Source organism: Stylophora pistillata, chromosome 14 (genome assembly GCF_964205215.1).
Source record: "Stylophora pistillata chromosome 14, jaStyPist1.2, whole genome shotgun sequence".
NCBI classification, from domain to species: Eukaryota; Metazoa; Cnidaria; class Anthozoa; order Scleractinia; family Pocilloporidae; genus Stylophora; species Stylophora pistillata.
This window is the reverse complement of record NC_142532.1, coordinates 4048413-4076392: the sequence shown is the minus strand read 5'-3', so window position 1 is coordinate 4076392 and position 27980 is coordinate 4048413. Positions and strand designations below refer to the sequence as shown.

The 27980-nt window shown below is 38.3% G+C and overlaps 3 protein-coding genes across 6 annotated transcripts; 1 reads left to right on the top strand and 2 right to left on the bottom strand.

The window, feature by feature from the left end:
* The first annotated feature begins 1210 nt into the window (after window positions 1-1210).
* Window positions 1211-19773, top strand: LOC111328195 (band 3 anion transport protein). 4 transcript variants are annotated; one of them, XM_022932572.2, is made up of 14 exons: window positions 1211-1365; window positions 9331-9736; window positions 10360-10472; window positions 11311-11485; window positions 11709-11995; window positions 12245-12538; window positions 12995-13172; window positions 13656-14005; window positions 14332-14526; window positions 14887-15057; window positions 15514-16039; window positions 16667-16836; window positions 17751-17921; window positions 18446-19773. In XM_022932572.2, exons 2-14 carry the CDS (start codon window positions 9385-9387, stop codon window positions 18491-18493), a joined length of 3030 nt encoding a protein of 1009 aa, XP_022788307.2. In that variant the 5' UTR covers window positions 1211-1365; window positions 9331-9384; the 3' UTR covers window positions 18494-19773. The 4 variants fall into 4 exon arrangements, with proteins under 4 accessions (XP_022788307.2, XP_022788308.2, XP_088601354.1 ...); XM_022932573.2 differs by lacking the exon at window positions 1211-1365 and adding an exon at window positions 7072-7204; XM_088745228.1 differs by lacking the exon at window positions 1211-1365 and adding an exon at window positions 7190-7208.
* LOC148716155 (uncharacterized) lies at window positions 2969-7663 on the bottom strand. Its single transcript, XM_088745689.1, has 2 exons — window positions 7609-7663; window positions 2969-4585 (listed from the first exon to the last, which is right to left on the bottom strand). The coding sequence occupies exons 1-2, from the start codon at window positions 7661-7663 to the stop codon at window positions 4053-4055; spliced, it is 588 nt and encodes a 195-aa protein (XP_088601815.1). The 3' UTR covers window positions 2969-4052.
* Window positions 19774-24002: 4229 nt separating the features above from the next.
* LOC148716154 (uncharacterized) lies at window positions 24003-25196 on the bottom strand. The gene has a single exon (XM_088744978.1). The coding sequence runs from the start codon at window positions 24740-24742 to the stop codon at window positions 24215-24217; it is 528 nt and encodes a 175-aa protein (XP_088601104.1). The 5' UTR covers window positions 24743-25196; the 3' UTR covers window positions 24003-24214.
* Window positions 25197-27980: the final 2784 nt, after the last annotated feature.

The window sequence follows — 27980 nt, the reverse complement described above, 5'->3', positions numbered from 1 at the left end:
TACCATGTCTTCAAAAGAGATTTCCAGAAATACTTTGCTACACGCCAAAGTAAAATGTCCTAATCTTAAGATAAGCCAGTTAAAAAAGCAGTGAGGCCCTAGGTGACTTATTCTTAAGATTCGACTACCTAAGTCTGCTTTCGAATTTACTGGATATTGCGAGGTTAGCTTTTGCTCTAAGAACGAGCCTGGGGTTTTTATATTACGTAACGCTAACGCAAATGAAAAACTTCAGTTTATCGACGTCGCATTCTTTCGAATGTAGCTAAAATTTGCTTGGTAAATTTGGAAATAACCTCGATATATCGTCATAACGATATCGCTTTCTTTTTCAAGCAACCCAAAATAGCATAAGTTATATCACCACTATCGCTAAATTCCCAAGAAAAAAATCTCTATGGACGTTTTTGCAGCAAAATGTCAGTCTTAAATAGACGGTGGAAAACTACAGGATCTCCAGTTAGAACTGCACAGGTATAAGAATCTATGGGCATGTTCGGTATCTTTGGCAAGTGACGTACATTTTAAAAGCCACAAATGAAATTGTGGTAACTTTCAGCCTGCAATTAAACTGCGATTCTTGTTCTTTGCTGATTGGTTTTGACAAAAAGTAAAGCAACTTTCTTTGTTATGCAGATATCAAGCTTTGTTCTCAATATCATTTTACAACACGCTCAACAATAATATAAACAGTTCTAACACACTTGACGAAAATTGGCACAACTGACAAAACCTAATCGCAAATTGACAGAGTAAGGGAGGGTGTAATAGTTAGGCCTTGACAGCTTTATAATGGTTCTTAATGGAACATGTATCTTCATAAATTTTGAAAGTAATTTTAGTTTTGTGTCTTTATCACTGTTCCAACCTTGACCTTTTTTCTTTAGTATATTCGTTGAGAAATATTGATTCCGGCTGTCTGAATACTTATAGTTGGTAAGTTTGGTAGATCTGTTGAGATAAAATTTGAACTTCATGTCAAATAATTAGCAGTTATTCCCACAGCATCTTGCATAAAACTTTGCTATAATCCCTTTGGTAAGATAACACAAATCAAGCTATTTTAAAATCATATTGGCCAAAGGTAATTGTTAACTTCAACGTGTGGGCACTGCACATGTTGTGAAGCTATCATGACGCTTGTCAACGTGTCCATGTGCTCTGTTCTCTATATAGATCATAAGTACACATATCTCCACAAATATGCAGAGCCATAAAAGGTGAAAGTCGTCAAGTATATTGAAGCTAGAGAGGATGGAGTTTTTATCACCCTGTACTTCAGCCACTTGTCAAGCCTCGTAATATTGGGATGTTGCAATAGAGTTCCCAATTGCAACTCTGTTCCTTCACAAGCTCTCTTCTAAGGTTTGTTCTTTCAATTTTTTAATTATTTCCTAAGCTAGTTGGGTTGGTCATGAACAGTTGCTGTTGTAATGAATCCATTTTCTTTCTTTTTTTTCGCATTGTAGAGATAAATGATGAATTCTTTGTAGCATTTGTTTATGTTATAGATTAGTATAATTTCAACATATTACGACTCAGTACAAAACATTAAATGACACTAAGGCTTTGAGAAATGAAAATCGCGAGCTTTACATTCCTCAAAGCTTGTATAAAAGTCAATGATCATTGTAAGTTTTAATTAAATAACTACAGGCGTTTAAAAATTTGGCGTTTTTCTATAATTTGTTCATGAAAGGAAGAAGTCTCGAACACTTTATATGTGGCTTCCGTAGATAATGCTATTTATAAGTGAAACTCGTTTTCTTGAGAAAACATTTCCTTAGAAAATAGTAGTTTAAACATCCTTTTTTTATCAGCAAAGGTAAGTGCACTTCGTAAGAAAATTAACAGGTTTTAATGTTAATCATTTTATAAATAATTATTATGCAATTATTTGCAATATCTAGTAATTTCTTTTCGATCCTCCAATCGTGCGTCAAATTGTGTAATATTTTTAATTTTAAAACATTTTTGTCCAAAATATTTTTCTCAGAATTGGCAAATCCTTTTGGAATTTGTTGGTTAGTTCAATGCAGTACGCACTTAGGCTTTTGTGTGATGGATGTTAGTGTACAGGGTTCTGAACTTCGATACTTTAAGAGTTGCAATACCTTACGTGCTGGTCATCAGCTATTGGCGTCACTAAGTTCTGACAAGTTCAATACCTCTGATTCAACATTTCAAGAGAGATAAACAATGAAATGATCCTTGCTAGAAATCCAGGCTTTTGTTCCTTTTTGAAATAAGTTTTCATAACCTGGTTAAAATTTACTCGAACGGGAGTTAGTTTTTTGGCTGTCGCATTTAATTTGGGTGCTTTTTGGACGAGGAGCGAAATTTAAGGGGGCACATCCATGACTTTGCTGTAATATCAGGGCCAGTTATGTAAGAAGAATAAGCAATTACGGTGAGGAAACGAGCTTCAAACTTTTTCATGAAAGTTAACTGACTGTTTGGTTGTCTCTACAGAAAAGAGTTTGTAATTCTAAAAGCTCTTTTAGTTAAACAGCTACCTAAGGCTGGCAAAGTCTTAAGTATTGGGGTTTCATTAAGAATCGTGGTCGCAAGATAAATACTGTAAAATAAGTTGAAAATATTGTCCAGGTCTAAAAAAATTGTTCATACCTTGCAAACTTAGGTGCAGAATTTTGTGCAGCAGTAGTTCAATTCTTTGATCTTGGATGCCCAAAAACATCCTAAGAATTTTTCTGATGTACGAGATTATGTAAAAACTTCTATTGAAGATGTTTTTTGGGGATTTAGAGAAGAATTTCTATAAGAGTTAGCTCTGAATCTTAAGTCGTGTTTTTGTTAGATTGGCTACTTACTCGAACTGGGAAAAAACTTGCTTTTTTGAGACGTGAAAAAAGGCTTGAACCGACAGCAAATTTTTTTTTGTGAAGGTCAACAGTCATACAGATTGTGCAATTTAGCCTTAATGTTTATAACCCTCGTGCAAGAAGAAACATTATTTATATTTTACTTCAGTTGTAAAGATCGAGAGAGTCTGCTCTGATTTTTGCATTAACATCACTCTTAAGATATTGTCAATAGATTTTGGTTTCATTACGAACACACGAAAATTAAACTTCTTGTGACAATACTCGAAACAACTCAGTACATTTATTAACTTAATTATGGTAACTTCACAAGTTAAGTTAAGACGGTGACGTTTAATTCCTGTTGAAAGCTGCAGACATTTCATGAGAGCTTTTGCACTGTTTTGTTTTGATATTGGAACCGATATTATGTAGGTCACGGATTGTGGTCCCAATATTTTTGTGGGCAATTTTTTTCCATTTAAAAACTAATCAATTTACGTCATATTTGCCATGGCAATGCTTTCATTGACTTGTAAATCATAAAAAATGTTTAGACATCTAATTTTTTAATCATAGCTAAGAATACTTCTTTCATGACTTCGGGAGCTCGATAATTTTGCGTAGGTTAAGTGCTGGAGAGAGTTGTCTTGCATGACTAAAGCAATTTAACCTATATTATTAAATGAGTCATAAATTCTAAAATTTTTGACAGGACCACTTAAAATACACCAATAAACAACACAAAAGAGTAAAGCGTCTTAATAACAAGAATAAACATGATCTTTATACAATGATGAATTAGTAACACCTTCAGAATGATGGCAACTTCTTTAAAGCTATCACACTGCATAGTCCTGTCTTCCTCCTCCCCCTCAGAACTAAACAGAAAAATTAATATATAAAATAATTTTGTATAAGAAATCAGATTTAGCAAGTTTTCTAAGGGTCTGACCTCAAGAATAGTTTTGGTAGAATGAAACTAGTGAAGGTAAAGTAAGAACTCGTGTAATTGAAAAAAAAGGCCAAAATGAAATTACATTTGACGATAAAAACTTGCGACAAAACGTTGCTTGATAACATTGTAAAATTTAAAAACGATAAAAAGCTATAGAAAGCTAAAATCGACGACGTTTCGACGTTAACATAACGTTTTTATCAAGTCAAGAATGTACAAAAATAAGTTCTATAAATACTAAAAACGAACAATAAGAGAAAATGATTTGCGGGTTAAACAAAAAGTTTAGCACGTATGGAGTCCGTTTGCACGTTCAGATTAGGTTTGAATTTCTTAATACAAAGCATTTCAAACACTAAACAATTAAATTTGCTTTGACACTTTCTCAGAATCTTAAAATGACTATCATTCAAACGATCCCTCCTACCATGCGCTTCATGAAAATGCTTGCCAATTGCCGAATTTTTGTGTTCAGCGACACGTTGAAAAAGGTGTCGGGCCGTATAGCCGACATAATCTGCGTCGCACAGATCACATAAAAAATGATAAACAACACATCGCTGATTAACAATTGACGGCTTGGGTTCTTTAGGTTTAAGGTCTTGTTCTAATTTCTTGCTTACAAAAACTGGCTGCAAAACGAGGCCAATCTTATTACTGAGATCACACAGCTGTCTCCGAACAGAATTAGCTGAAACCTGATCTTTGAATGGTAGATTAATTCTGACTATGTTGCTCTCGTCAGCATTTCTCTCCGCTGTGCCTACAGAAGGTTTACGAGAAACAAAATTGGAAATAACAGAATCTATAAGACTACAAGGGTAATCAAGATGGCTAAAAATGGAGCGCAATTTGGCGCATTCTTCATTAAAAGCCTCTATTGTGGAGGATAGCGTATAAGCGCGATGTAACAATGTCTTTAATAAAGAGTATTTATTAAAGTCACTTCTTCTACGTAAAATGAAATTAGTGCACAGAAAGTAAACCTGGAAAAAAATCTCTTCGTCCCTCCAAATGATTTTTTGAGAAGAAATAATTTAAAAGAGATGTCATTTTTACTAAAATTATTTTGCATAAATGATTTGAACAAAAATTTGAAAGTATTTTGTTAGAAATTTAAACAAAGAATAGGCGTCTTAGAAAGTTCCAGCACCTTCCGTTCCCTCTGTGACTTCTTGAACGTTCTTTTGGTGGGCACCAGTTTCCACATTCACTCTATCTAATCAGCGGCATCTTGTGTTGATAACTGAGGTAGCCAGAAAAATGTTATTGTTCGTAAGTGGCAAAGGTCTGCTCTTGTACATGATCCTGTTTTTTTAGTGATATGTTCCTGAACTTGTCCGTCGGGGTTGTCATGGTAACTGGATTTTGTGCTCTTGACCCAGTGTTTTAGACTTACACCCAATCATATGAAACATGAATTATTGCTCCCAAGTAATATTTTTTTACAGAGTTTCTCTTTGATTTGTTTCGTTTTGTTTTTTCGAGAATAATTAAAATTAAAGAAATTTTTGCTTTTCAATGATGTTGATAAAAGATTTGCTCTGCTTCCGCTGGTAAAAGTGGCGTTTTCAAATGCGCCGTATATCGATGGTTATGCAAGGTCAGCTCGAAAATTATACCATGATAATTTTGGGATTACAACCAATTTCAAGTAATGTGTAACCTGAATGGGAAATCATGATAAGAAAATCAGTGCAAATTGGATTATTCAACAACTATTACCTTCCCCCTAAATTTCTTCAATTTTTTTTTTCAAGCTGACCTTTGTTTGTTGATAACAAACTAATTTTTCATGCAAACAATTTTGGTATTGACAAACAATAAACTCAAGCTCTCACATTTGTAGTTTTGATCAAATGAGAAAAAAAGTTTACAATTGCCTTTGTTAGAATCTGCTTTTCGACGTGAGTTTTAACGATGAAAAAGCTTTTAATAATATCATCTCGTTTTTTTTCTTGAAAAGAGAAAAGATGTTTGAAGTGACATCTTTGAGATGGTTATGACCTTTGAATAATCAAAACTCTCAGATTTTTTTTAATAGCCATGGAAAAATTTTTGCAAGGGTTCCTGCTTTTAGGGTTTTTTTTCCGTAGGAAATTTAAGATATGACTTTTGATAGAACATCCAGCTAATTTTTTTTTTGAAAATTGTACACAGCAAAATCTTTTGGCTTTGCAGAGTAAAATTATTTTTAAGATCTAAGTGGTAAAAAGATTATATCATTGACTTAATTTTGATTAATCTTATCTCAGTTTAACCCTTAAACCCCTAACAGTGACTTACATTTAATTCCTTCTCACAGCATCACAGCTAAATCAATCATTAAGGTCTTTAAAATGAGGAAAGTGATTGCAAACTAAAGAAGCTCGTGATTGTCCAACAAATTCTTCTTGTCATTACCAATGGAAATATAAAAGGAACAATGTGGAGAAAAATAATATTGATTTGAAGGTGTCAAAGGTTAACCTTTGTAGATTGTCGAGGAAATCGTATTTGTAATGCTTCTACGTTAGATACTAAAGTTTAGTTTTTTCTTAGGTCTTAGAATCTGTTCTTTTATGAAATGTGAATAGTTATCCCTATTCTCTGCATTTTCTGTGGATGTTATTGCCTAATTAGATGCTCATAATAAACGTAGTTCCCTTTTGGAATTATCACTGTTCTATCAGAAAGGCAAGGTATTAGAACTTACTAAGTTTAAAGGCAGAAAAAGCGTTTGCAATCTTTACTATATGAAGAAGTATACTGTCATTGATGATAACACAAAGTTGTGTCATCATTTTAACTCATTATCATGAGTACGTAGAAGAATGATTCCATAACTTACAAATTTATCCCTGGTTTAAGCTGTTAATGTATTTATGCACTCGTCTCCAAGTATTGGCTCCTCAGGCTTTTTAAAGCAAAGAAAGTATTGCTCGACAATGTTTGGTTTTAGCTTTGTTTAACTTGATAAGGTTATTTAGGCCACAAATGATCATGGCTTGATCAAAGAATTTCTTAAAATGCCAGGAAAATCGATAACATGAAATTGAACATCACACATGCAAAGAAGGTAAAGCAAATTATTTTGTTGATGTAATTGAAAACACCATAAATTTTGAATTGTCAGAATATTGCCTTTATGGTGTTATATGGTTCAGGAAATTTGTAGAACCAAATATATTTAGTGATTGTGTAATTGTCTCACTTGGACTATGGACTAACCTATTGTTAAAGGTTTATGAAGACTAGCAGACTGTCTGGTGTTTGTTGATATACATGGTAGTTAAAAAGATTGGATTGCATATTGCATTGTCACGGGTAAGGCGCTGTGATCGCAGGTTTGGCTTATCAACGATAACCTCAGGAAAAATCTTTGTCTTTTTTGGCCATTTTTGTTACTACTAACAACAAATATTTACAGACAACTTCTCTGCAAGTAGGTACTTATTGTTAAAAATTCCTTTCTTGCACAACAGTAGTACGTCAAAAGCATTGACATCAGCAGTGAGTTAGCATAATCCTAAACTAGTGATGTGTCGCTAAATGATCGTGCATTTGTGATTATCATATTTAATGAGCTTGCTGTTCCTTGGAAAAGGATCTAATCTTCTGTAAGGTAAAGGTCACATTTCTTGGAATAATTTTCCTCTTTTACGACTGTGTTACTGGTACATTTTTAATGTATTGTGAGCTTTGGCAATCGCAATGTTTTGGAAAAGTATTGTTTCTCCGATATGGTATGATTACTAGATTTTTCATAGCTTCAGTCCTACTTTTTATGTTTATATTTCATGATATGGAATACTCAATTTGTGATTACCAAAGAAAGCAAAAGTTTACCTCCAGGACTCAACTTTCCAAGCTGATACTCCATGACAGTGTTTAGGATGGTCATTCTCTAAACAGAACTTTGACACTACTACTCTATTTGAATTTTTAGCTTTTCTCTGTTTTAAAAAAGTGTAAGAACTACGTGTTTCCTGTTTTTTATTTTTATTTTTTTTTTTTGCTAAGACCTCTTTGTTATCTTTGCTCTAACTTGCTCTTACTTAACCAACTTGGTGCTGAAGTAGATCCACATTTTTTCCGATATGAATCCTTTCAACAATGCTTTATTATTCAGTAGAATTACAATTTTTTTGCATTTAGTTATTCAGTCCTTTGAGGACCGTAGTATTAAGAAACCAACATACAAAAAGACTTCGGGAATGATTTATTCGGTAATATAGGAAAAATGAATAGAATTCGAAACTGAATTTCCCCAGGGGAAGCTTTGTTAATATTACTTTTGCGTGTGTTTTATTTTTGCATCTTTCAAACTCATGATATACTGCCAATATTGTCAGTATATCAGTATTTTTTGTATAACTACCATTAAGTTTGTTTTAGTCCTTTCAGTTTTTTCGAAATTATGAAATAGTTTTACTTTCCATTTTTCACGTATTGGTGCTGCTTTATCTAATATATAACTGATTAAAAGGAACCTCCACTCTTTTAACAAATAGCGCTCAAAATGTTCCAAATGTACTTCTCAATAGATCTGGTATATAAAAAATTCCCCAACCAATTGCTAGCGATCTGATTTTTTATCGTTTTTTAAAGAAGGTACTAGTGGCCACTGAATTTCCCACGGTCGCCATCTTGAAAAGTGCGCAATGCACTCTGGGCTGATGAAGTAAAATTGTTGCTCGGTGAACTCGCGGTGTAGTTTCTTACTCTTGATGATGCTATATTGCTGTCGTCTTTAGAAAATTTCAGTGAATGTGTCACAAATCTTCCCCGTGAACTTTTCGAGCGGCGGTCCACATTTTCAGAATTAAAACCTGATGCTTCTCCATATTCTTCATCTTCTACTTCACTTCCCAGTCTCTCTTCACTTGAAGAGTGCTCCAGCTCCAACTTATGGGAAAGATCTGTGACACATTCACTAAAATTTTCTTCAGACGATGGCAATACAGCATCAACAAGAGAGAAACAGCACACCGTGAGTACACCGAGCAACCATTACATTTTGAACATTTTGAGCGCTATTTTTTATGAGTGGAGATTCCCTTTAAGAGATGGTAAACAAAAAAAAATTAACTTTGTTGATGGGGGAACTTCTTGATTTAGAAACAGTTGTTGATAGCTAAATTAAAAAAATATTTTTCTTTGGAAATTACATCCCAGGACAGCATGTAAAGTAAGCAACTTCCTCATGTGCTTTATTGTACCTCGTACAGGAACACCTATGAAGAACTTGTTCGCATGCTTTGTTTATGTTAGTTACAATTGCTTTTATTTACACACCTGTATAAACTAGGATGTCCAATGTATCCTGGAAAATGTGCAGTATGTATGTAGATTATAAAAGAATAGTGTGAAATGATCGCTGTAGAGTTTCTAAAGCTGACGTATCGAGAGTTAGCCCTTTTTTCAAAGCATAGTATTTGTTTTAGCCGTAGATGTCTGTTGTATATTGTTACCTGACTGGAAACAGCGAAAGTTCTTTGGTTGTGCTTAGAGCTTCATCGTATTATGATAACCTTGACTTAGAGAATATCCCTTCGTTTGTCTTTCTAGATCATACCTGAATTCTCAAACTCGTACAAATAAGAATCACAGAACTGGTCAGAGATGGTCAAAGGTGAGGGAGACACTACAGATAACAAGAGAAAAGGTGCTCTTCCAAAAATCCAGGAGGGAACATCGGAAAGTAACTATGAAGGTGACCATAGTCATGACGATAGCAGGTTCATGCCATCTGTGGAGGAATGCCGGTACCTAAACGACCAGGGGCAGCATATAGACTCAGATAAGGTGCCTCATTATCATCATTACCGAACCATCTCAGAAAGAGAGGAATTTCAGTCCAGGATTCGAAACGGTGCGGTCTCAATGAAGGACATTGAAGTGCTGCAAGAACGCTTGGAGAGAGACAACGATAACAATATCTTGGCAGGAATGTCGGACTCTATCCAAATGGCAGGTATGTTGTAAAATTGCAGATAGATCTCATTTCTCTGACAGGAAAACCTCTTTTATGGTGTTTGTAAAAAAATACATTTGCTAACCATTGTAAAGGTGCGTTTTATACAACTCTTGCGCATCATGGCTACGCTGAGGAGTTAAGCAAATTTTAAGGTGCTTAGCAGAGCATTATGTCGATAATCGCGAGGGCAGGCAATTGCAAATAATGATAGAGCACTTTTCGATGGAGTGTAGTAGAATCAAAACCAAAGTAATCACAACGACCTATCAGAAGAAAGGAAAACACCTTTAAGAACCAATGAGAACTCAAGGTAAAAACAACCAAACTGCCTCAAGCGCGGGACCAAGACGTGATTGGTTTCAGTTTTTCATATGATTGGTTAAGAAAGTGTGCGAGTTTCCCAGACCGGTCACTTTGAGGGTCTCATTATGCTGCCGAATTTTTAAGTTGAACGCGTGCTTTGAAAAATGCGGAGTTTGACTGATGATGCCTCCTCGTTGTTGGAGTTTTTTTAAGTCTTGTGTCAACTGAGTTGGCAACCAAACAAACTTTCTTTTAGTACTGAATCTCTTGCAACTTGATTGAATTAATTATTTGTCGATCTTATTTTCTCCTTGAAGGACTTCGCAAATCTCAACGCAAATTGTCAGGCATGCAGACTCTTTACAGCTCAACAGACATCAGCGCTAGTTTGGACAAGTTTCCTGTCTTATATGATCGTAATCCTCACGAGGTAAGACTCAGCAGCAACTTTTAGATCAATCCACCCCTCCCTGGCTAGTCTTAATGACCAAAAAGGGGTGGGGCGATAAAAATTGGTAACCTTTATCCATCACTCTCCTCGTTTATATAAAGTCATTACATCGCTTTGGTGATACTGCTCAATCACTTCCAGTCTCGCGAGGATGACAACTCTATCAGTGAGAGAGAGTGAAACACAATGCAGGTCAAACCTCCTTTGGATAGTTATTGAAAACATGACTTACGTCCGAATATATTGCAAAAGACCACTTTTTGCCAATTCAGTCATATACAAAGAGCCTCCACTCGCTAGACGTGCAATGTCGGTAAAACCAAACAATCACCACTTCTTGGTAAAGTTTGCGTAGCGCACAAAATTCAGCACTGTTTGGGGAAGCTGGGGGGGGGGGGGGGGGGGGGAAGGTAATATCGGGTCAAGTTTACCAAGATTTTTAAGTTCCCCTGTTGTCTAAGACCCCTAAAATAATCAATACCAAACTGGAGTCATTTTTACTGGATCGTTTCATTGGATGGTGAAGATGATCAGTGATGGCACAGTCTAGGTAACGTAGTTTGTGTGAAGGGGGCTAATGATTTTAGAGGGTAACCCTTTACAACCTAACATCTGTATGCATGTTCTCCATACATTTCCTGAGGTGCTGACATGGAGACTTTGTTTAACAATGTGTATGTGATTCAGGGATAATACTTTAAGGAGAAGTTAGGCACTGGTCACTATTAGGATTCAAAGGGTTCACTGGTGCTCAGTGCACTTTTATATGACTTGCATTTGTTAATCACATAGTGATAAAGCTTCTTTTGCTTTATAGGCATTTGTTGAGTTGGAAGAACTTAGCAAGCACGGCGAGGAGATGGAATGGAAGGAGACAGCTCGATGGATTAAGTTTGAAGAGAATGTTGAAGATGGTGACCGCTGGGGAAAGCCACATGTGGCTTCACTAACCTTCCACAGTTTGCTAGAACTACGTAAAGGCTTAGAAAAAGGTATGAGAATTAAGGTGTCCGTGGTGAGAGTTAGGTTTTAAATCAGACAATTTCCTCCAGTTGATAGTTCTGTCTTCTCGTCACCTTTCTACTTGAAGGTTTATTGACATTGTAAGGAAAAATTCCTTTCTGGTCACTCTTGGGAGTGAAGGGTTTAAGTAATGCTTCGTTGCCATTGTAGATGTGGTTTCACATGTGTTTAACATGTATTTCGTTCTCTCAGGGACTGTCTTGTTGGACTTGGAGAAGTTTGATTTACCTAACATCGCTAAGGCTGTGGTAGAGAACATGGTGCTCTCAGACCAGCTCAAACAGAAGGACAGTAACAAGGTCCTTACGGCGCTACTGTTGCGACACAGACATCAACATCAACGACGTCCTTCATCCAAGAGGAGAAAGAAGTTGGCTGTAGCAGCTGATAACTTGGGATTTAATAGCCTAGCAGAGACTGGAAACGGTGTCATTCGAATGAATATGAATGAATCAAATGGTGATGTGCCAATAACTCAGGTTTGTAGTGTTGTGTTAATGTGAAGCCAGTAGTCTTCTCCAAGTGAAATTCTTGTTTTAAAAATTCTTACTACAGATTACCGGGGCTATGGCATTGTCATTATCATTATCATATTCTTCATTGCAAAACAATAGCTCTATATACCCTCAAGTGGTACACTCACACCAAAGTAGAGACCACTAGTCACAACTTCTTACTTTAATGTGATGTGTTTGACTTTCTCTTCATTTTTTATTGACAACGAACAGGATAAAGTTGACATTGAAACTGCCGGTTTGGATGAAGATGAGGAAAAGCAGGAGTCAGATGTAAAAGATAAAATTCCTCAGGGAGCCGAAGCCACGAACGTCCTTGTTGGAACACTGGATGAACTACAGGACCCAGTAATGGCGTTTGTACGGCTTGCTAAAGGAGTCCATCTAGAGGAAATGTCAGAAGTGTCCATACCCGTTAGGTTCCTGTTTATCATGTTAGGTCCAAGCTCACATGGAGAAATTTATCATCAGATTGGGCGCTCTGTGGCCACTCTTATGTCCGACCAGGTAAGGGTCTTCGTTGATTGACAAAGCGGTGCTCACAGGGGAACCACAGGGTGCTTGAAGGCTATTGTGTGAGAACTCTGGGTCGTCCAGCTCTGGAAAGCTTTCGCAAAGAAAAGTGATACAAGTCATCTTAAGACAAAAGAGAACTAACGTTAACAGCTCGTCAAAGCGCATTTCAACTGAGTGTCGCAAGACCAAAACCAAAGCAGTCACAACGACCAATAAGAACTAACGACGCCTGGAGCGCGAGAAAACGCGAGTGACCAGGACGCCGTTGGTTTTAGTGTTCATCTGATTGGTTAAAAGGATAGGACGAATATTATCCACCAATCACATCTTGAAGTGAAAAGAACAAAACCAGCAAGATCCCGGATTACTTTTGATACTCAGTCAGAAATTGCTTTGGTACATAATTGTAAAATCCACGATGATAAGAAAAATGAATTTTTTTTCCAGGCTTTTCATGACGTTGCTTACCGCGCTGACTCTCGTGAAGAACTCCTGCAATCCATCAATGAGTTTCTTGAAGACACTCTAGTTCTGCCACCAGGCAACTGGGATCGAAGCGTTCTTCTTCCCATTCTTATTGCTCAAAGCAGAGCCATAGCTCTCAGAAGAAAGCTGGCCAAAGCTGGTGAGAATATTGCACTTTGTTTGACAGTGAACTCCTTATTACGAACGCCTTTATGATTAGCTCGTACGCAGATTTATTAACGTGGAGGTGGGGGGGGGGGGGGGGGGCTGTAGCACCTTGTAAAATCCTTTGCAACTGCAAGGAGAACTTTATTTTTGTTGGCACATGGCAGTAGCGGATCTGGGGAAAGGGGCCCAAGGGGCCTTGGTCTTCCCCTTGTTTTGGGTAAAAATTTAAATTGCGGAAGCAAGAAAAGCCGGCAGGTGTACACACACATAACCCCTCCCCCACCCTTAGCTCAAGATCTGGATCCGCCTCTGCGTAATTGTTCCTGCAAACTGGACTAGGGGGAGATGAAAATCTCGTAGGCGCGTGTAACTGTATATCAATAACGTTTTGTGAGCGGGGAAATAAAGTCAGAAGGGGGAACTTATAGGTGCGATTTCACTCTGCAAACCTCACCTTGTGACGATTTATCGACAGCTTCATCCTCCCATTCGGAAGGAGACCCTGCTTTGGCTCGCACAGGAACCTTCTTTGGGGGGCTTATCCAGGACGTCAAGAGACGAGGCAAAGTTTACCTCAGCGATTTCAGAGATGGTTTCAATCTTCACACTCTCCTGGCATCTCTTTTCCTATATTTCGCTTTATTTGCGACAAATATCGCTTTTGGAGGACTGTTTGAAGACAAAACTGAAGGCTGGCTTGGTTTGACTGAAGTGATTTTTGCAGCTTGCGCTTGTAGTATCCTGTTTGGGTTGTTTGGAGGGCAGCCCATAATGATCATTGGCGCCACTGGTCCAATGTTGGTGTTCGAACAAAGTATATATGAGGTAAATATCAGCCCAGCACATGTGGCTTTCCCCAAAACCTTTAACACTCGGACACGGCGCCTGCAGTTCCTTTTTGCAAAGAAAATTAACTAACCATTAGGCTATTGCGTCTTCCAAAGTTCCTACGGTTATGAGAAAAATCGACGATCGATTAGATAGATTTTGATCTGACACTAAAATCTCCCGCGTATTTGTCAAAGGATACTGTAGACGTCAGCGTAGATAATTTCTCTTTCAAGCCTAAAATTCATGATGATGATGATGATGATGATAATGATGATGATGATTAATATATTATTATTATTATTAACATGTTATTATTTCAGTTTTGTAAGGCATACGATGTGGAGTTCCTTACTTGGCGCTGTTGGATCGGGTTCTGGGTAATGATCATCTTGTTCGGCGTGGTAGCCTTGGAGGGCTGTTTCTTGATCAAATACTTTACGCGTTTTACAGAGGACATCTTTGAACTTCTCATCTCAGCAATCTTCATCTACGAACCACTTGCACTGCTGATCAAGGTAAAGGATCCTTTTTTTGAATGCGTGAACGTGATTCCAAATAATAAGTGACTGCATCGTTCAGTTATTTAGTCATTCCTAGCCGTAAAGTAAGAGACTAGCCATTATTTATCGCCCCTCGAGGGGAGGGTGGGGGTTGGGGAGATCACTTGGTTTTCAGGGGAAACAGAGCGGGGGAGGGCCAGTCATCGCCGAAAGAGCCCGTATAATTAACCGGCAATGAGATGGGATAATTCGAATATTACAGAGCCTTTTGGGGCGGATCAAGTGATATTATCGTGACACAACCAAAATACCCCCCTCCCCAATCCTCCGACGATAAGTGATAGCCGGCCTTTAATTAATTCCGATTATTTGCAGCTTTTCAAAAAGAATCCACTGAACAGGGTAGGGAGCGGAAAATACTCAAGCGTGGACGAAGTCAAAGGAGAACCCAACACAGCTTTGTTGTCCACCATCTTGGTTCTGGGAACGTTTTTCATCGCTTTCTACATGCGCAAGCTCAGAACAAGTCACTTCTTTGGAAAGCGGGTTTGTACCACTCTTTTTTTCTTTGACATTCACATTACCTATCTGAATGTGCATGCCTTTATTTGGAATGAATGTTTACCTGTTTGTTGTGTTCATTTTAAGTGAAGGCAACATTTATTTAAGAGTGCGCTTACGAGAAACTGATTTTCCAAATGTGAAAGAAGTTGCGCGCGCGGAACAACTTTATACTTATCAGCGGCTACAAGCGCGGGAAAACAACGCTCTGTGATTGGTGTAGAAAACTCTTGCCACCGTCTCAACCAGTCAGGCACAAAACGAAACTCAGTCGCGACTTGGTCACTTGCACTTTCCCACGCTCTTCGTTGCATTGAGTTCTGATTGGCTCCATGTTATATTTTCCTTCGATCTTATTGGCCATCGTGATTACTTTGGCCATCGTGATTACTCAACCTAAATGTGCATTAATTGAAAAACGTTCGTTTGGTCTCCTTGCAGGCGCGAAGACTAGTCAGTGACTCTGGTATTGTCATCGCTATGTTCATTATGGCTATGATCGATTTTGCCCTCGGTGACAAAGTCATCACCCAGCATATATCCATCAATGATCCTGTGACGGAAGGCTTCAAGCCCACGCAACACGATAAACGAGGTTGGTTCATCAATCCTGGAGGCATGAACAAAGAAATGTCGATGCCATGGATCTTTGCAGCCATCATTCCTGCAGTTTTTGTTGGTATCTTGCTGTTCATGGAAACGGAAATGACCGGGGTGCTTTTGAGCAAGAAAGAACACAAGCTTGCCAAAGGTCCAGGGTATAATATGGATATGTGTGTGGTGGGTATGTTAGCTTTCGGATGTTCCCTGCTCGGGTTGCCATGGATGTGCGCGGATACAGTGCGATCGGCTTCGCACGTGAATGCGCTGTCCATCTGGAGCACGTCGCATGCTCCTGGAGAGAAGCCGCATCTTATTGAAGTCAAGGAGCAGAGAATCTCGAACATCATAGTTCATGTCCTGACAGGTGAGTTTATACAGCTTGACTCTAGTGGGGATGGGGGGGGGGAGAGTGGAGGGTTGAAACCTGAGTGGTACTGCGGATAGGGAAATATGCTATAAAGCGGAAACTGAGCTGGGAGTGTAAGAAAAAAGGCGAAGCTAAGAGGGCCCTAGAGGATATTTTACCCACCTTTATCAGGTGGAAGGCTCACAAATTTCGACATTAAAACAACTCAGCAGGCTCCTGAATGGAAGTAAAACATAAGTGTAAGAACCCCTCCTTCCCACCCCCCCCCCATTTCACGCGAACATCCTACTTGAATTTCCTTTCTGTATTCGTCTTAACTTACTCAGAGATGTTTTCTCAGTCGAGTTAGCAAAGCGAAGTAAATCAAACCAAAATAATCCCGAATTACTCGCGACGCTCCATTGAGAATTGCTCCAGGAAATTTTAAGGTATCGATGCAAAATGCTGAAGGTTACGTTAACGTGCTCCGGGAAATCTCATAAAATCCGGGGGGAAACTTATCATAGAGGAACCCCTTACCCAGGAGAAGTAGCGATACTCATATTAGTTTCATGTCACGGAAACTACGACAAGCTCTGGCATTGTCTGGGACTTCAGTTTTTACAATTTTTGCCGTTGTTGCAGGTTTGTCCATTCTGCTTGCTCCAGGGTTGAATGTTATTCCCATCCCGATTTTCTTCGGCGTCCTCTTGTACCTGGGTATTGTATCCATGTATGGGCTTCAGATGGTTGACAGGTTCATCATGATGTTCATGCCACGTAAACATCACCCGGATGTCGGATACGTCAGGAAGGTACGTCATTTCTTTGTACCCTAAGAGTGACCAGCATCTAATTTCTCCTTACACAGACACTGCTGAATGATTCATTAAGATCGCGAGAATAAATGAAATGATCGCCATCTTAAGGATGCTGGTCTTTAAACACGAAGGCGCGCTATAAAAGGAGAGGTGCTTTAGGTACCTCTGGACCATTTGTCAATCAACCGTCGTGTGATGTAGAAGTCTAAGAGTCAAGTCAGCTTGAGCTACAGCTTATCCAAAGCCAGTGAACATCGGGCGCATTCCTCAAAATTGTTTTATGTTTTCATCACAATACAAGAATTTTTGAGATTTGTATCTCCTTTCTCCAATGGAAACTGTCTTTATTTGTGGCTGTAAATTTGAAATCGAAGTACGTGGTTCGCACTTTACATCATTGCCACCATGCTGATAGAGGTAAACATCTCATTAGCTCCTTTTGTTCGTCTACCAGGCACCTAAGGGACCTCTCCTTTTATAGCGCGCCTTCGTGTTTAAGAAATTCTCCTCGTCAGCACTTTAGGAAATGTATGGAGAACAGTATAGAGAATATGCAAACTGATGTTAGGATGCAGAAAGGTCAAGAGACGACTAAGAGTCTAAAGGTCAAGGGTTTGTTTCCTCTTAGGGAGCTGGGAGATTTTTTTCAGTCCCACGTTCGTGAGGAGAATAAATTTTATCTTTCCTAAAAAGCAAAAAATACTTGTTGTTGCCAAATCAAAGCTTACTTCCTTGTTAACAAACCCTTATCCGCGAGAGACGAGAGATCCTGGGTACATGTCCTCCTTTGTGCCTTTGTTACGTCACAAGATGGCACTTACCACGCCATATGAGGCAATAAAATGAACACTGGAAACAACTTTCTTACGTATTTTGATTTTTTTTTCGTGTTTTTTTTTTTTTTATAGGTGAGAACCGGCAAGATCCATTGCTACACTGTTATTCAAGTACTAGCCTTGGCTTTCCTGGTCGGAATTAAGTTATCTCCTCTGGCACCATCCTTTCCCTTTTTCATTATCTGCTTGATTCCTCTACGCAAGCTGTTAACAAGGTTTTATAAGGAGGAAGAACTTGAGGAGGTAGGATGGGCTTAAAAAATTGTTCATTATCATCTCCAAGAGTGTTGTCTAAATTCTTAGGTTTTTCATAAGCAGTACGTGGTAATCTTCCTATTTTTTTTGGTTGAATCTTGGGTGTGAAAAAAAGTGTTTAGAATAACAGAAGATATTCGCCTTCTTCACAAGTCGAAGAACATCCTTTTTTATCGCCCCGAAAAATCCTGTCTTTCTTCTATTTACTCGCGACGCTTCCGGCATTGCAGCTCTTGGCAGTATACATGACGCGCACCATATAAGAACCTAGTGGTTGCCAAGCCTGCCCTAGAGTCTCTGTAGCTTAGAGGTACAGCGTAGGAGCGCGGAATCTGAGGGCCAGTGGTTCGATTTCTCGCGAGGAACTAGATTTTATCTTTTTCTCATGTGATGAATAACATCTATCTTGCTGTTTTATTTTGAGTTTTTTCTCCCTAACACTTTAACTCCCAACATCTGATCGTTAATTGTTTGCAAAAACAGCTGATTTGTATTTTGCTTTTATTTTGCAGCTTGACAATTCAGAATCAGAAGAGGAGGACAGCGACTTTGAACTATAATTAGTTACTGCATCTGCCGTATTCTGCGTGACTGGGTGTTGCGTGACTCACTTCACGTCTCTATCATTACGTGACACACGAAAATTATTTATTCGGCGTGAAGAAGAACGCGATGAAGATACAGCCTGCTATCCAGTCAGACAGAAAGAACCTTTAATCCACGTAACACTGAATAATGATCGTACTTAACGATCTTAATTATCACTGGCGATTGCAAAAGTTTATCTTCTGCTTTATTGTATATGGAATATGGGTGGAACAAAAATAAAGTGGTATGCACAGAGGCCCACGCGAGGCGAGGAGCGCGTATTCCCTCGCGCTTGTCCCAACCTTCATGCACGCCTCGGGTTTGCTTCGCTAGCTCTTCCCTTATCTTCACTCCCCTGAAAAACGCAAAACAAAATTATGACTGTTCTTCAACCTTAGATATTTTCAGCTTCAAATAATTTGATAAATTGTGACATCTTCATCTCTACTTGTTTACAATTAGCAATCAGTGAATCCTCTACACTCACGTGACATCTTCAATCACTGCTCGCTTACAGTTGGCTATCAGTGAATTCTCAACACTTACTTGTTACTTTATGAATTAGTAGACAATTTAAAGCCTTCCGGCTTTTACATTTTTGTAGCCTTTGGTACATCCAGGATTTATTCAGGTATTCAGTTTTACTACAATGTTACCTTAAATCAAGATTTTGTGGATAAAACAGCTCTACATGTCAATATTTTTTGTTAAGGTTATATTTTGTAAGACTTAAAGTTATTGAACACTGTAAAATAACTCCAAATTATATTTCGTATATTTGCAATATTGGCGTACTACCGGAAAATTGGTGTAAAATTGTTAATCATGTCATGGAATTTTATTTTTGGGAATGGAATCTTACAACAAGTAGCATCCTTCAGCTGATGAATTTGTATATTCTCGTTGCTCGTTTGCTGGAAAATATGATGAATTTGTAAGGAGAAGTTATTTGTAAATCACTCCTGTGAGTGATAGGGTTAAGCTTTGCCTTAGTCAAAGAATTACATTTTAAAAAATAACAGTTAAAAATTAAAAAGCTGACGAATTAAAAAAAAGACAAACAATACACTGGAAAACCAAACTCTATTTATTATAAAAAGGAGATATGATCGCTTGGGCATGGACTACTTCCGGTTAAACTTTGAAGAGTCCCCCTGAATTCCAATTATGCTCAAAATATTTCTTTACAAAGAAATTGTGGTGCCCTTTTATATTTTTAAATGGAAATTAAAAGTGTGCTTCAGTAAACATATGAGTTCTATTCCCTTCATTTGAAATTAAGACAATACCGCGATGTGATATTCCAGAGAAGAGCTTAACCTTGCGACAATTTTCCTCAAATGTATGTGAAACCTGATTGTTGTTTAGTAACTTGACCGCTTACTTTGAAGATAAAAGACTTAAAATAGGACTGCAGTCTCGAACCGAGGCGCAGGCTCCAGGGGCTAGAGCAGCCAATTACTAGAAGGCTGTTTGAGGAGCGCGCGTTTGAATCTACCCTATTCTTATCCAACTACACTTCGTAAAGTATAAATAACGCCATAGACGAGTACAAATATTACGCGGTATTTGTACTCGTCTATGGTAGAGTACTGGTTAAAAGGGTTTCTCGAATCGCGCAAGCGAAGAATTGGATTGTGGTTACGAAAAAAAATTCGGACAAATTAAATCATATTTCCGACAACGAAGAGTCAGAATGGCTGGCAAATATAGATCAAAGTTTATTAAATGAATCGAACGAAGAAAAACAGCTTGACAACCAGAAAATTTCTTCATTTAATGAAGAAAATAGAAACAGCAACACTTCGCTTCGCATCCTTCTGTCACGCAATCCCCGTAAATAAATATTCGCGAAATTCGCCCGCACTAAAATAACAGTTTGGCGTGTTGGATAATAAATAACTTATTAGACTTTTTGTTGTTTAGTATCACTTAGTATTTTTACTCGTTATTTGTATTTTGACGAGCCCTACGGGCTCGTCAAAATACGGAACAACTCGTAAAAATACATACATCTTATTAGACGTTTTGTTGTGTCGTATCGCTGAGTATTTTTACGAGTTGTGTCGAATTTTGACGAGCCCGTAGGGCGAGTCAAAATATAAATAACGAGTAAAAATACTCAGCGATACTACACAACAAAACGTCTAATAAGTTATTTATTATCCAACACGCCAAACTGTTGTTTCTGCGGGCGAATTTCGCGGATATTTATTTACGGGGAGTGCGTGACAGAAGTATGCGAAGCGGAACGGAATTGGCGCGTTGTTGTGTTGCTGCTTCTATTTTCTTCATTAAATGAAGAAATTTCTGGTCTTCAAGCTGTTTTTCTTCGTTCGATTCATCTAATGAACTTGGATCTATATTTGCCAGCCATTCTGACTCTTCGTCGTCGGAAATATGATTCAAATTGTCAGCCATTTGTTTTTTTTACAGTCACTACAATCCAATTCTTCGCTTGCGCGTTGCGAGAAAACCTGTTTAACCGGTACTCTACAATAGACGAGTACAAATACCGCGTGATATTTGTACTCGTCTATGGCGTTATTTGTACTCGTCTAGGTGTAGTTGGATAATAATCAGCGATACTACACAACAAAACGTCTAATAAGATATATGTATTCGGCTTGGTCACAAAGTTATTTTTTAAAATGGTGGCGTTCGCATTCGAATTTGTGGCAAGAAAGAAAGAAAGAAAGAAAAGAATCTTCGAAAGGTTGGGTTGTCCTTGGAATCTCAAAGCTCGGTACGTAGTTAACGTTTTTATATGCAGTGGAACCCCTCAAAACCGAAAACACTTTGGGACAGGGGGAAATGTCGGGTTTAGAGGTGTGTCCGGTGTCATGAGGTTTTACCCATAAGGCGATTTTATGCAGCATAATGTACCATCTTACTGTAAGTACCAGTACATGGTGCCCAAGCACTAATAAAGCACATCAGTAAAGGAACTAACAACATGGATCACAAGGAGGCTTTTCAACGTCATTTTATTTAATTTACAAAAAAGTCAGTGTTACACACAGGGTAATATGATCGCCGCTTTAAATCATTTGTGGACTAGCTTCTTTCTTCAAAATATCACATACATTTGATTTACCGATCCCAAATTTACCGCTTAGAGCCTTCACTGTTGGTTTAGGCACTGATTCCGCGTATTTGATCAACTCAATTCTCTTCTCTAACGATAACTCTGGTCTCTCAGACATAGTGATGTTTGCTACTTCGTTTGTTCGTAATTTTACCCGCAACATGACATTCTCTTAACCTGACCCCTATTGTTGTCATTCATTCAACCCAACAACAGCGGCACGATTGTCGACTTTAGATTTTTTCCTTCAGTACCGATAGAACTATGAGTAATTAGCCGATGCACGTTTCTCACTTCTGATAGGGATTTCACAGCTGCATTATTACGGTTTTAATTTTAATCTCGTTTAAAAACGTGTGATTTGATTTTGGTGGCAAGCCCCCGGGGAGGGGGGTACTTTAGGATTTTCTCGGTGTGGATGTGCCGCTGGCACCCTGGAACCCTTAACCTATACTAGAGCTAGTTCAGCTGAATTTGGCTGCCCTATACTAGAGTAAACTCCCCAAACCCCCCTATCCTAGAGTAGCTGTTTTCCAGCTAAAAAAAAAGAAGCACTTACCTTCTTTCTCTAAGTTACAAAAAAGCTAGTCCACCTTCCTTCTTCTATAGTCTCGAAGATTAGTCCTAAATGAGTCCTAATTTTGGACGGGTTTTGGACACGGGTTTTCGATTTTCAACCCCGTATTCAACTTGGTCGCGTTGCAAGTTACATGCTGAGCTCTGGGACTGAGCTATGCCAAGCACGCACGTACGCCATTATAAGGAACAATTAGTTGTTTAATTTTAACCAGTATTAAAACCACCGACTTCCGTCTGAATCCCGATTTTTGACAGTTAATAATATCCAGTACTGTTTTATGATAGCCATCTATTGACACTTTCTTTGCTTTTACTTCCTGGGCTGAGTTGCGTAAATTTCAACTTGTCGATTTGATTTTTTTATGTTTGAGTGGCAATTCCCGGTTTCCCTAGTCTAGATAAAATCTTCAACCAACTGATCAGTTTCCTGAAAAATGATACCCTATTCTAGGGCCAAATGCTCTGATTTATATACCCTATCCTAGAGTAAAGTGTCCCATACCCTTCACAGCGGGACATACCTATGTAGCCCATATATGGCAGTACCCCCCACCCTCCCGTGGGTGGCAAGCTTAAAACTTTCACGTCCGGTTTAACAAGGTCAATTTCTTGTCAGTATGAGATTAAGGACTGAAAAAAGCGTTCGGTTTCCGGAAGTGAGGGGTTCCGGTTTATTGAGGTTAAAAATACAGATAACGTATGACAGATTTTGGGGCTGAAAAAAGGTCCAGTAAAGAGAGGATTCCAGTTTAATGAGGGTCCGGTTTAGAGGGGTTCCACTGTACTTTTAAACAGCTCAAATAAAAATTTCCGGGTTTCCGGAGTATACTTCTCCCTGATATGAAATGGAGCTGCACACAAATGGTAGCCACCAGAGTCTGTTACAATGTAAATTAAGATTGGGTTCACAAAATTTCCTCCATAATACCTGGACACTGTAAATATTTAACTTTTGACCACATAACCGGTCTTGAATACAGGAAAAGTTCCAAATACTTACGGATACCTAGAAAAGATATTTTCAAATTAAAGGAAAAAGTTCAAAGCAAAGAAAATTTTAAAGAGGAAAATTTCAATAATTGATAGTGTTATCCTTAAGCCCTGTATTTCTAAAAATAAGAGCTCGATTTACATTATATTCATAACTCTTTTCTACAGATATGCTTACTTTTGAACACTGCATGGTTTCCTTTGATTGCTGACCTATTTCAGGAGCATAAACAAATTTTCCCAATTGAAATGGAACATTCCTTGTCATATACATTATAATTTACAAAAAGGAAAAATTCAGGCATGGACAATACTCTACATCACTGTTTTTTTGTTGCGATGTAATGGGCAATTTCAACCCTTTTGTCTTGGTTCCTTACGTTTCAATTGAAAACATAAGTGTTTAATGATGAAAGGAACTCAATTTGACTAAACTTTTTTGAATAAAATATGTCTTACCTCTTAACTCAAACATATTAGTATGAAAAATTTGATAACATACGTTTGGTATAACTCTTTGGCCTTTGTAAAGTTACCCAGAATAAAATATTAGCGATGCCAAGATTGCAATAAACTTTACCCTCTCCATGCTTGACTCTAAATACTTCTTTAGCTATTTCAAGGAGTGGGTTGTAGTACTTCTTTAGCTGTTTCAAGACAATCATAATACTCTTTGGCTTTTCTTAAATCACCCAGACTCTGATGAGCAATGCCAAGATTTCCATAAGCATAACTCTCCCCACCCTTGTCACCTACTTCTTTAGCTACTTCAAGATCTAGGTTGTGGTACTCTATGGTAAAGTCAGTACTCTTGGCCATTGAGATAAAGTTAACATTATAAGCTTTAATATTTCTGTTTTTCTTTGAGTTAGCTAGCGCTACAACCTCCCAAAGCTAGGAACGGAGTCAAAACGATTTGAAATGGTAATTGACATTGATTTGAGCTTTGAAAATATATGGAGCCATTCCTGTAAAATTAAATGTAAGTGTATATGTTGCACTGTACAGGACACACTATAATGTAATGAATCGGTGTTTATGATAAAGAGAAAAATAAATTAAAAAGAAAATGATATACAAGAAAATAAGCAATAAGCTGACCTCCTGCTGAGGAATTGGGTTGGCCTCCCTGTTGCAAATGATCTTTGAGGCCTTGGGCTGCATCTTGAAGCTCTTGCCTTAAGCACTGCACTTTTTCGGCTGCAGTTTTTACTTCCTCTCCAAGCTGATCTTTGATACCTTGAGCTTCATATTGAAGCTCTTGTCTTAAGCAATTAAGTTGATCATTAGTGCCTTTGGCCTCCTCACAAACTGTTTCTGTCAAGTGCTTTATTGAGGAGTTTACCTTGTTCATATATTCCTTTACTCCCGTACCATTCTGGTACCAATTGAGCAATTCCTGGTCATGTCCCTTGTCTTTCTCACTAAGGGGATCTTTCAAAAATGTACCAATAGCTTTCTGCCATTCTGCTATCTTTACAGGGTTGATTAGACCAGCAATTCTTACCAGGGCCTCGCTGATTTCTTTCCAAAGTACTAAAAAATCATCATCTGATACTTCCATGTTCTCACTCACATGACCATATATTGAATTACGGTAGAATTTAATTCTTGCTTAATCTGCCTCTAAGCTTTGGTCTGAAGGTAAAGGTAAAGAATCTCAACCTTTGGCAGGAGGGGTGAGGCTACCTATTGTTCACAGCAACCGAAAGAGAAGAGTTATATCAAAATCTGTTGACTTTCCATACGCCCCTGGGGATGGGTACAGGCAGTCCCATTGTGGTTTGGTGAGCTTTGCAGCCTTAAGTAGCTTCTCTGTGGCTGGATTCCTCAGTATTGTTGGAAGATTACTCGGTGGACATCTGTTATCAAAACCCTCCCTCAATAGCACAGTACCTCCACTTATTAAAAGCCGAGCCATCCGTTGAAAATAATCTCGCCCTTTTGTATGACAAAGCACCTTATCTGGTCCGAGAGCAATAGCTATTTTCCGCAGCAGAATAATATATTGCCAGGGTTACAATTTAGCTCTTTCTTAACTCTATCACTAAGCCTGTGAAATTAAAAGTTATCAATGTCACAAGACCAGAAATGACCCATTCAAATGTGATTGCCTTGACGTCATTTCAAACTTGATGACCAGAATTCACAATTTAAGCAATGTAATGTACTTATTGATTGATAGTGTATGACAGACAAGAAGATATTTGGCTGAATGTCATGATTAATAGAGAGGTGTGCAAATGAAAAGAGAATGCAAGCACTCTCATGGATCTCCTTTCTCAGGACACCCTTATGACCATGGTAAGATTTCTCTGAACATAGCTACTCTTTTATAGGAGCCAGGTCATGAAATCTTTGAACTAGCCAATTGGCAGATAGAAATAACAGCTTAATATTGTGAATAAACCAAACAAAATACTGAAATACCCTATTTAAGGTGATAGGAAACGGTTTTTTAAGACACCTTCTGACTCAATAGTTTCAAAGTGCTCAAAAATCAACTTTCCCTGTTTGCAGTGAAACTAACTTCACACGTGCTGACCCTGCTGAAGATTGAAATAGTGGGTATGGCATGGCAATCACTATACTCTAATAATATTAGGAGCATATTCCGCTTAATAGTTTTTGAGGATAGTCTCGGGAATTCTGCTAGAGATTTCTCTTTTTAAGGTAAGGCCTCACTGCTGAGTGAGTTTTAACGAAGGAAATCTAGCTGTTTCAAAATTATGATGCCACGACATTTACAGCTTGCCACTACATAATACTGTTTACAGAAAGAGTTCTATAAGTACATGTTGAGTATTTAAAGTACTGAGGAAATTAGGCAAAAGTTTTATGGAGCCATTTCCATGATAAGAAAAGAAACTGATCCCATTAAGGTTGTATGCACAATGTTTAACATAAGAAATATAATACCAAGCAGTCACGATACGGTCGATTGTCAGTCACCCTCTTTAGAGGATGAAAGATAAATCATATCTTAATATTTCTAGGGAAAAAAACGTACGAAGCATCATTGATCTTAAACGAGTTTACTTTTCCTTTGCGGAATGGTGATAATAATGATTTCAAAAGGGAACTTAAGAAAAATCGTATTTGAGACGCGGACAGAAGCCGGATGTTAAAAGTTCTCATTCCTGATGCTTAATAGACCTCTATGATCAGCGCAATATGTGGCTAAAAGTACGCCAGAGTCAGTTTTGTTATTCTTCCAATTACCTTCCGTAAACGACTTTACCATGATCTTCGATACTACAGCAAATTGGCTATCAGATTCCAAATGGGAGATTGCGTGTTGCATATATACCCGTTGAACCTCCCTGACAGTCTTCTTATCTGTTGAAGTTGTAACTTTAACATACTTTCAAGAATTCCTTAATGAAGGGTTATACATTCGTCCATGCAAAAGAAGTAGGCAGTTAGGCCTTTAACCTCCCGATTTCCTTCCTTCGAACTACATCAGTGTGATTCTTTGGTACCTGGGAACATAAGCTTGAGAGGTGCTTCGAGGGGACAGTGAGATGCCCAACAATGGGTAAGCGGTAGTTTGACAAAATGTTGCGAGTACTTCCAAAGTTTTCGTTACTCCTGCTTCCAGTAACCTGTGAACCTTATTGGCTCATACGTCACATTTTCGCAAAGCGGGAAAACCAGACGAGCGGGGTAAAGCCTTCAAGCACCAAAAGACTCAATCAACACACGAAGTAAAGGAAAAGGAGATTACATTTTTTCAAGGAAACTTCGACAATGTTGGTTTTTCCGAAAATTATTGCAGCCGCGGAAAGCCTCAATGAGTTGATCGAGAAATATCTACAGCAACAGAGAGAGCATCAATAGCAAGCAAATATAGCGTCAATAATAGGATTTCGCCTTCACTGATTTAGTTAATATGTAGTAACTAAGTGTTCGAATTAGTCATCCGGTAAAATTCTTATCAAATAAAGCTATTAAATAAAGTTATCCTTTTAATTATTAATGCGAACACTCTCAGGGTGTGCCCTTCCTAGTGCCCGCCTTCGAATAATTGCCGCCAACACCCCTTCCTACCAGATCTGGTTTGTGCTATATTTCAGTTCAGGGATTCGCAGGGTGGTTCTTAATAAAGAAAAGAAGAAAGGATGCTCGTCAGTAGTGTGACCGCGATGAAGAAAAAAACGTATCTGAAGTTCCAAGGATTAAGAAAATTTGTAGAGTACCCAGCCCGTATCCAGAAGAGGGTGATAAATATCATTCTTTACTATGAGATCGATGAAGGATTAAAGCTATCAGACAGTGCCAGCGCCAGCGCTGTGTCATGAGGAAACAGATGCACTAGCACGTTAAGATTCCCTTGTCTTCTCATCACCAAGTACCAAGGGCACCACATCGGTACCTTCGCCACCAGTAACTATAGTGTAGAGAGTAGGATTCCAAACAACATTTACGATCTTGCAGGCAATGGAGTACTTGACCCCTACGAAGTTAGGACAGAGATTTCGAGTTTTAGTTCGTTATTGCATCTTCTGTGTCTTGCGTGACTGGTGTTGTGTGACTCACTTTACTTCTCTACCATTACGGGACACACGAAAGTTCTTCGATATGGAGAAGAACGCAATTAGAGTACAGCCTGCTTTCCAATCAGACTGAAAGAAGCTTTTATTCATGTAACAATGAATAATGATTGAAATTAACACATCACTGGCGATTGGAAAAACTTGTCTTTCATTTTATTGTGTATTTTAGTGTAAGGGTGGAATAAAACTGAAGCGGTATGCACAGAGGTCCACACGAAGCGAGGAGTACTTATCCTCTTGTGCGTG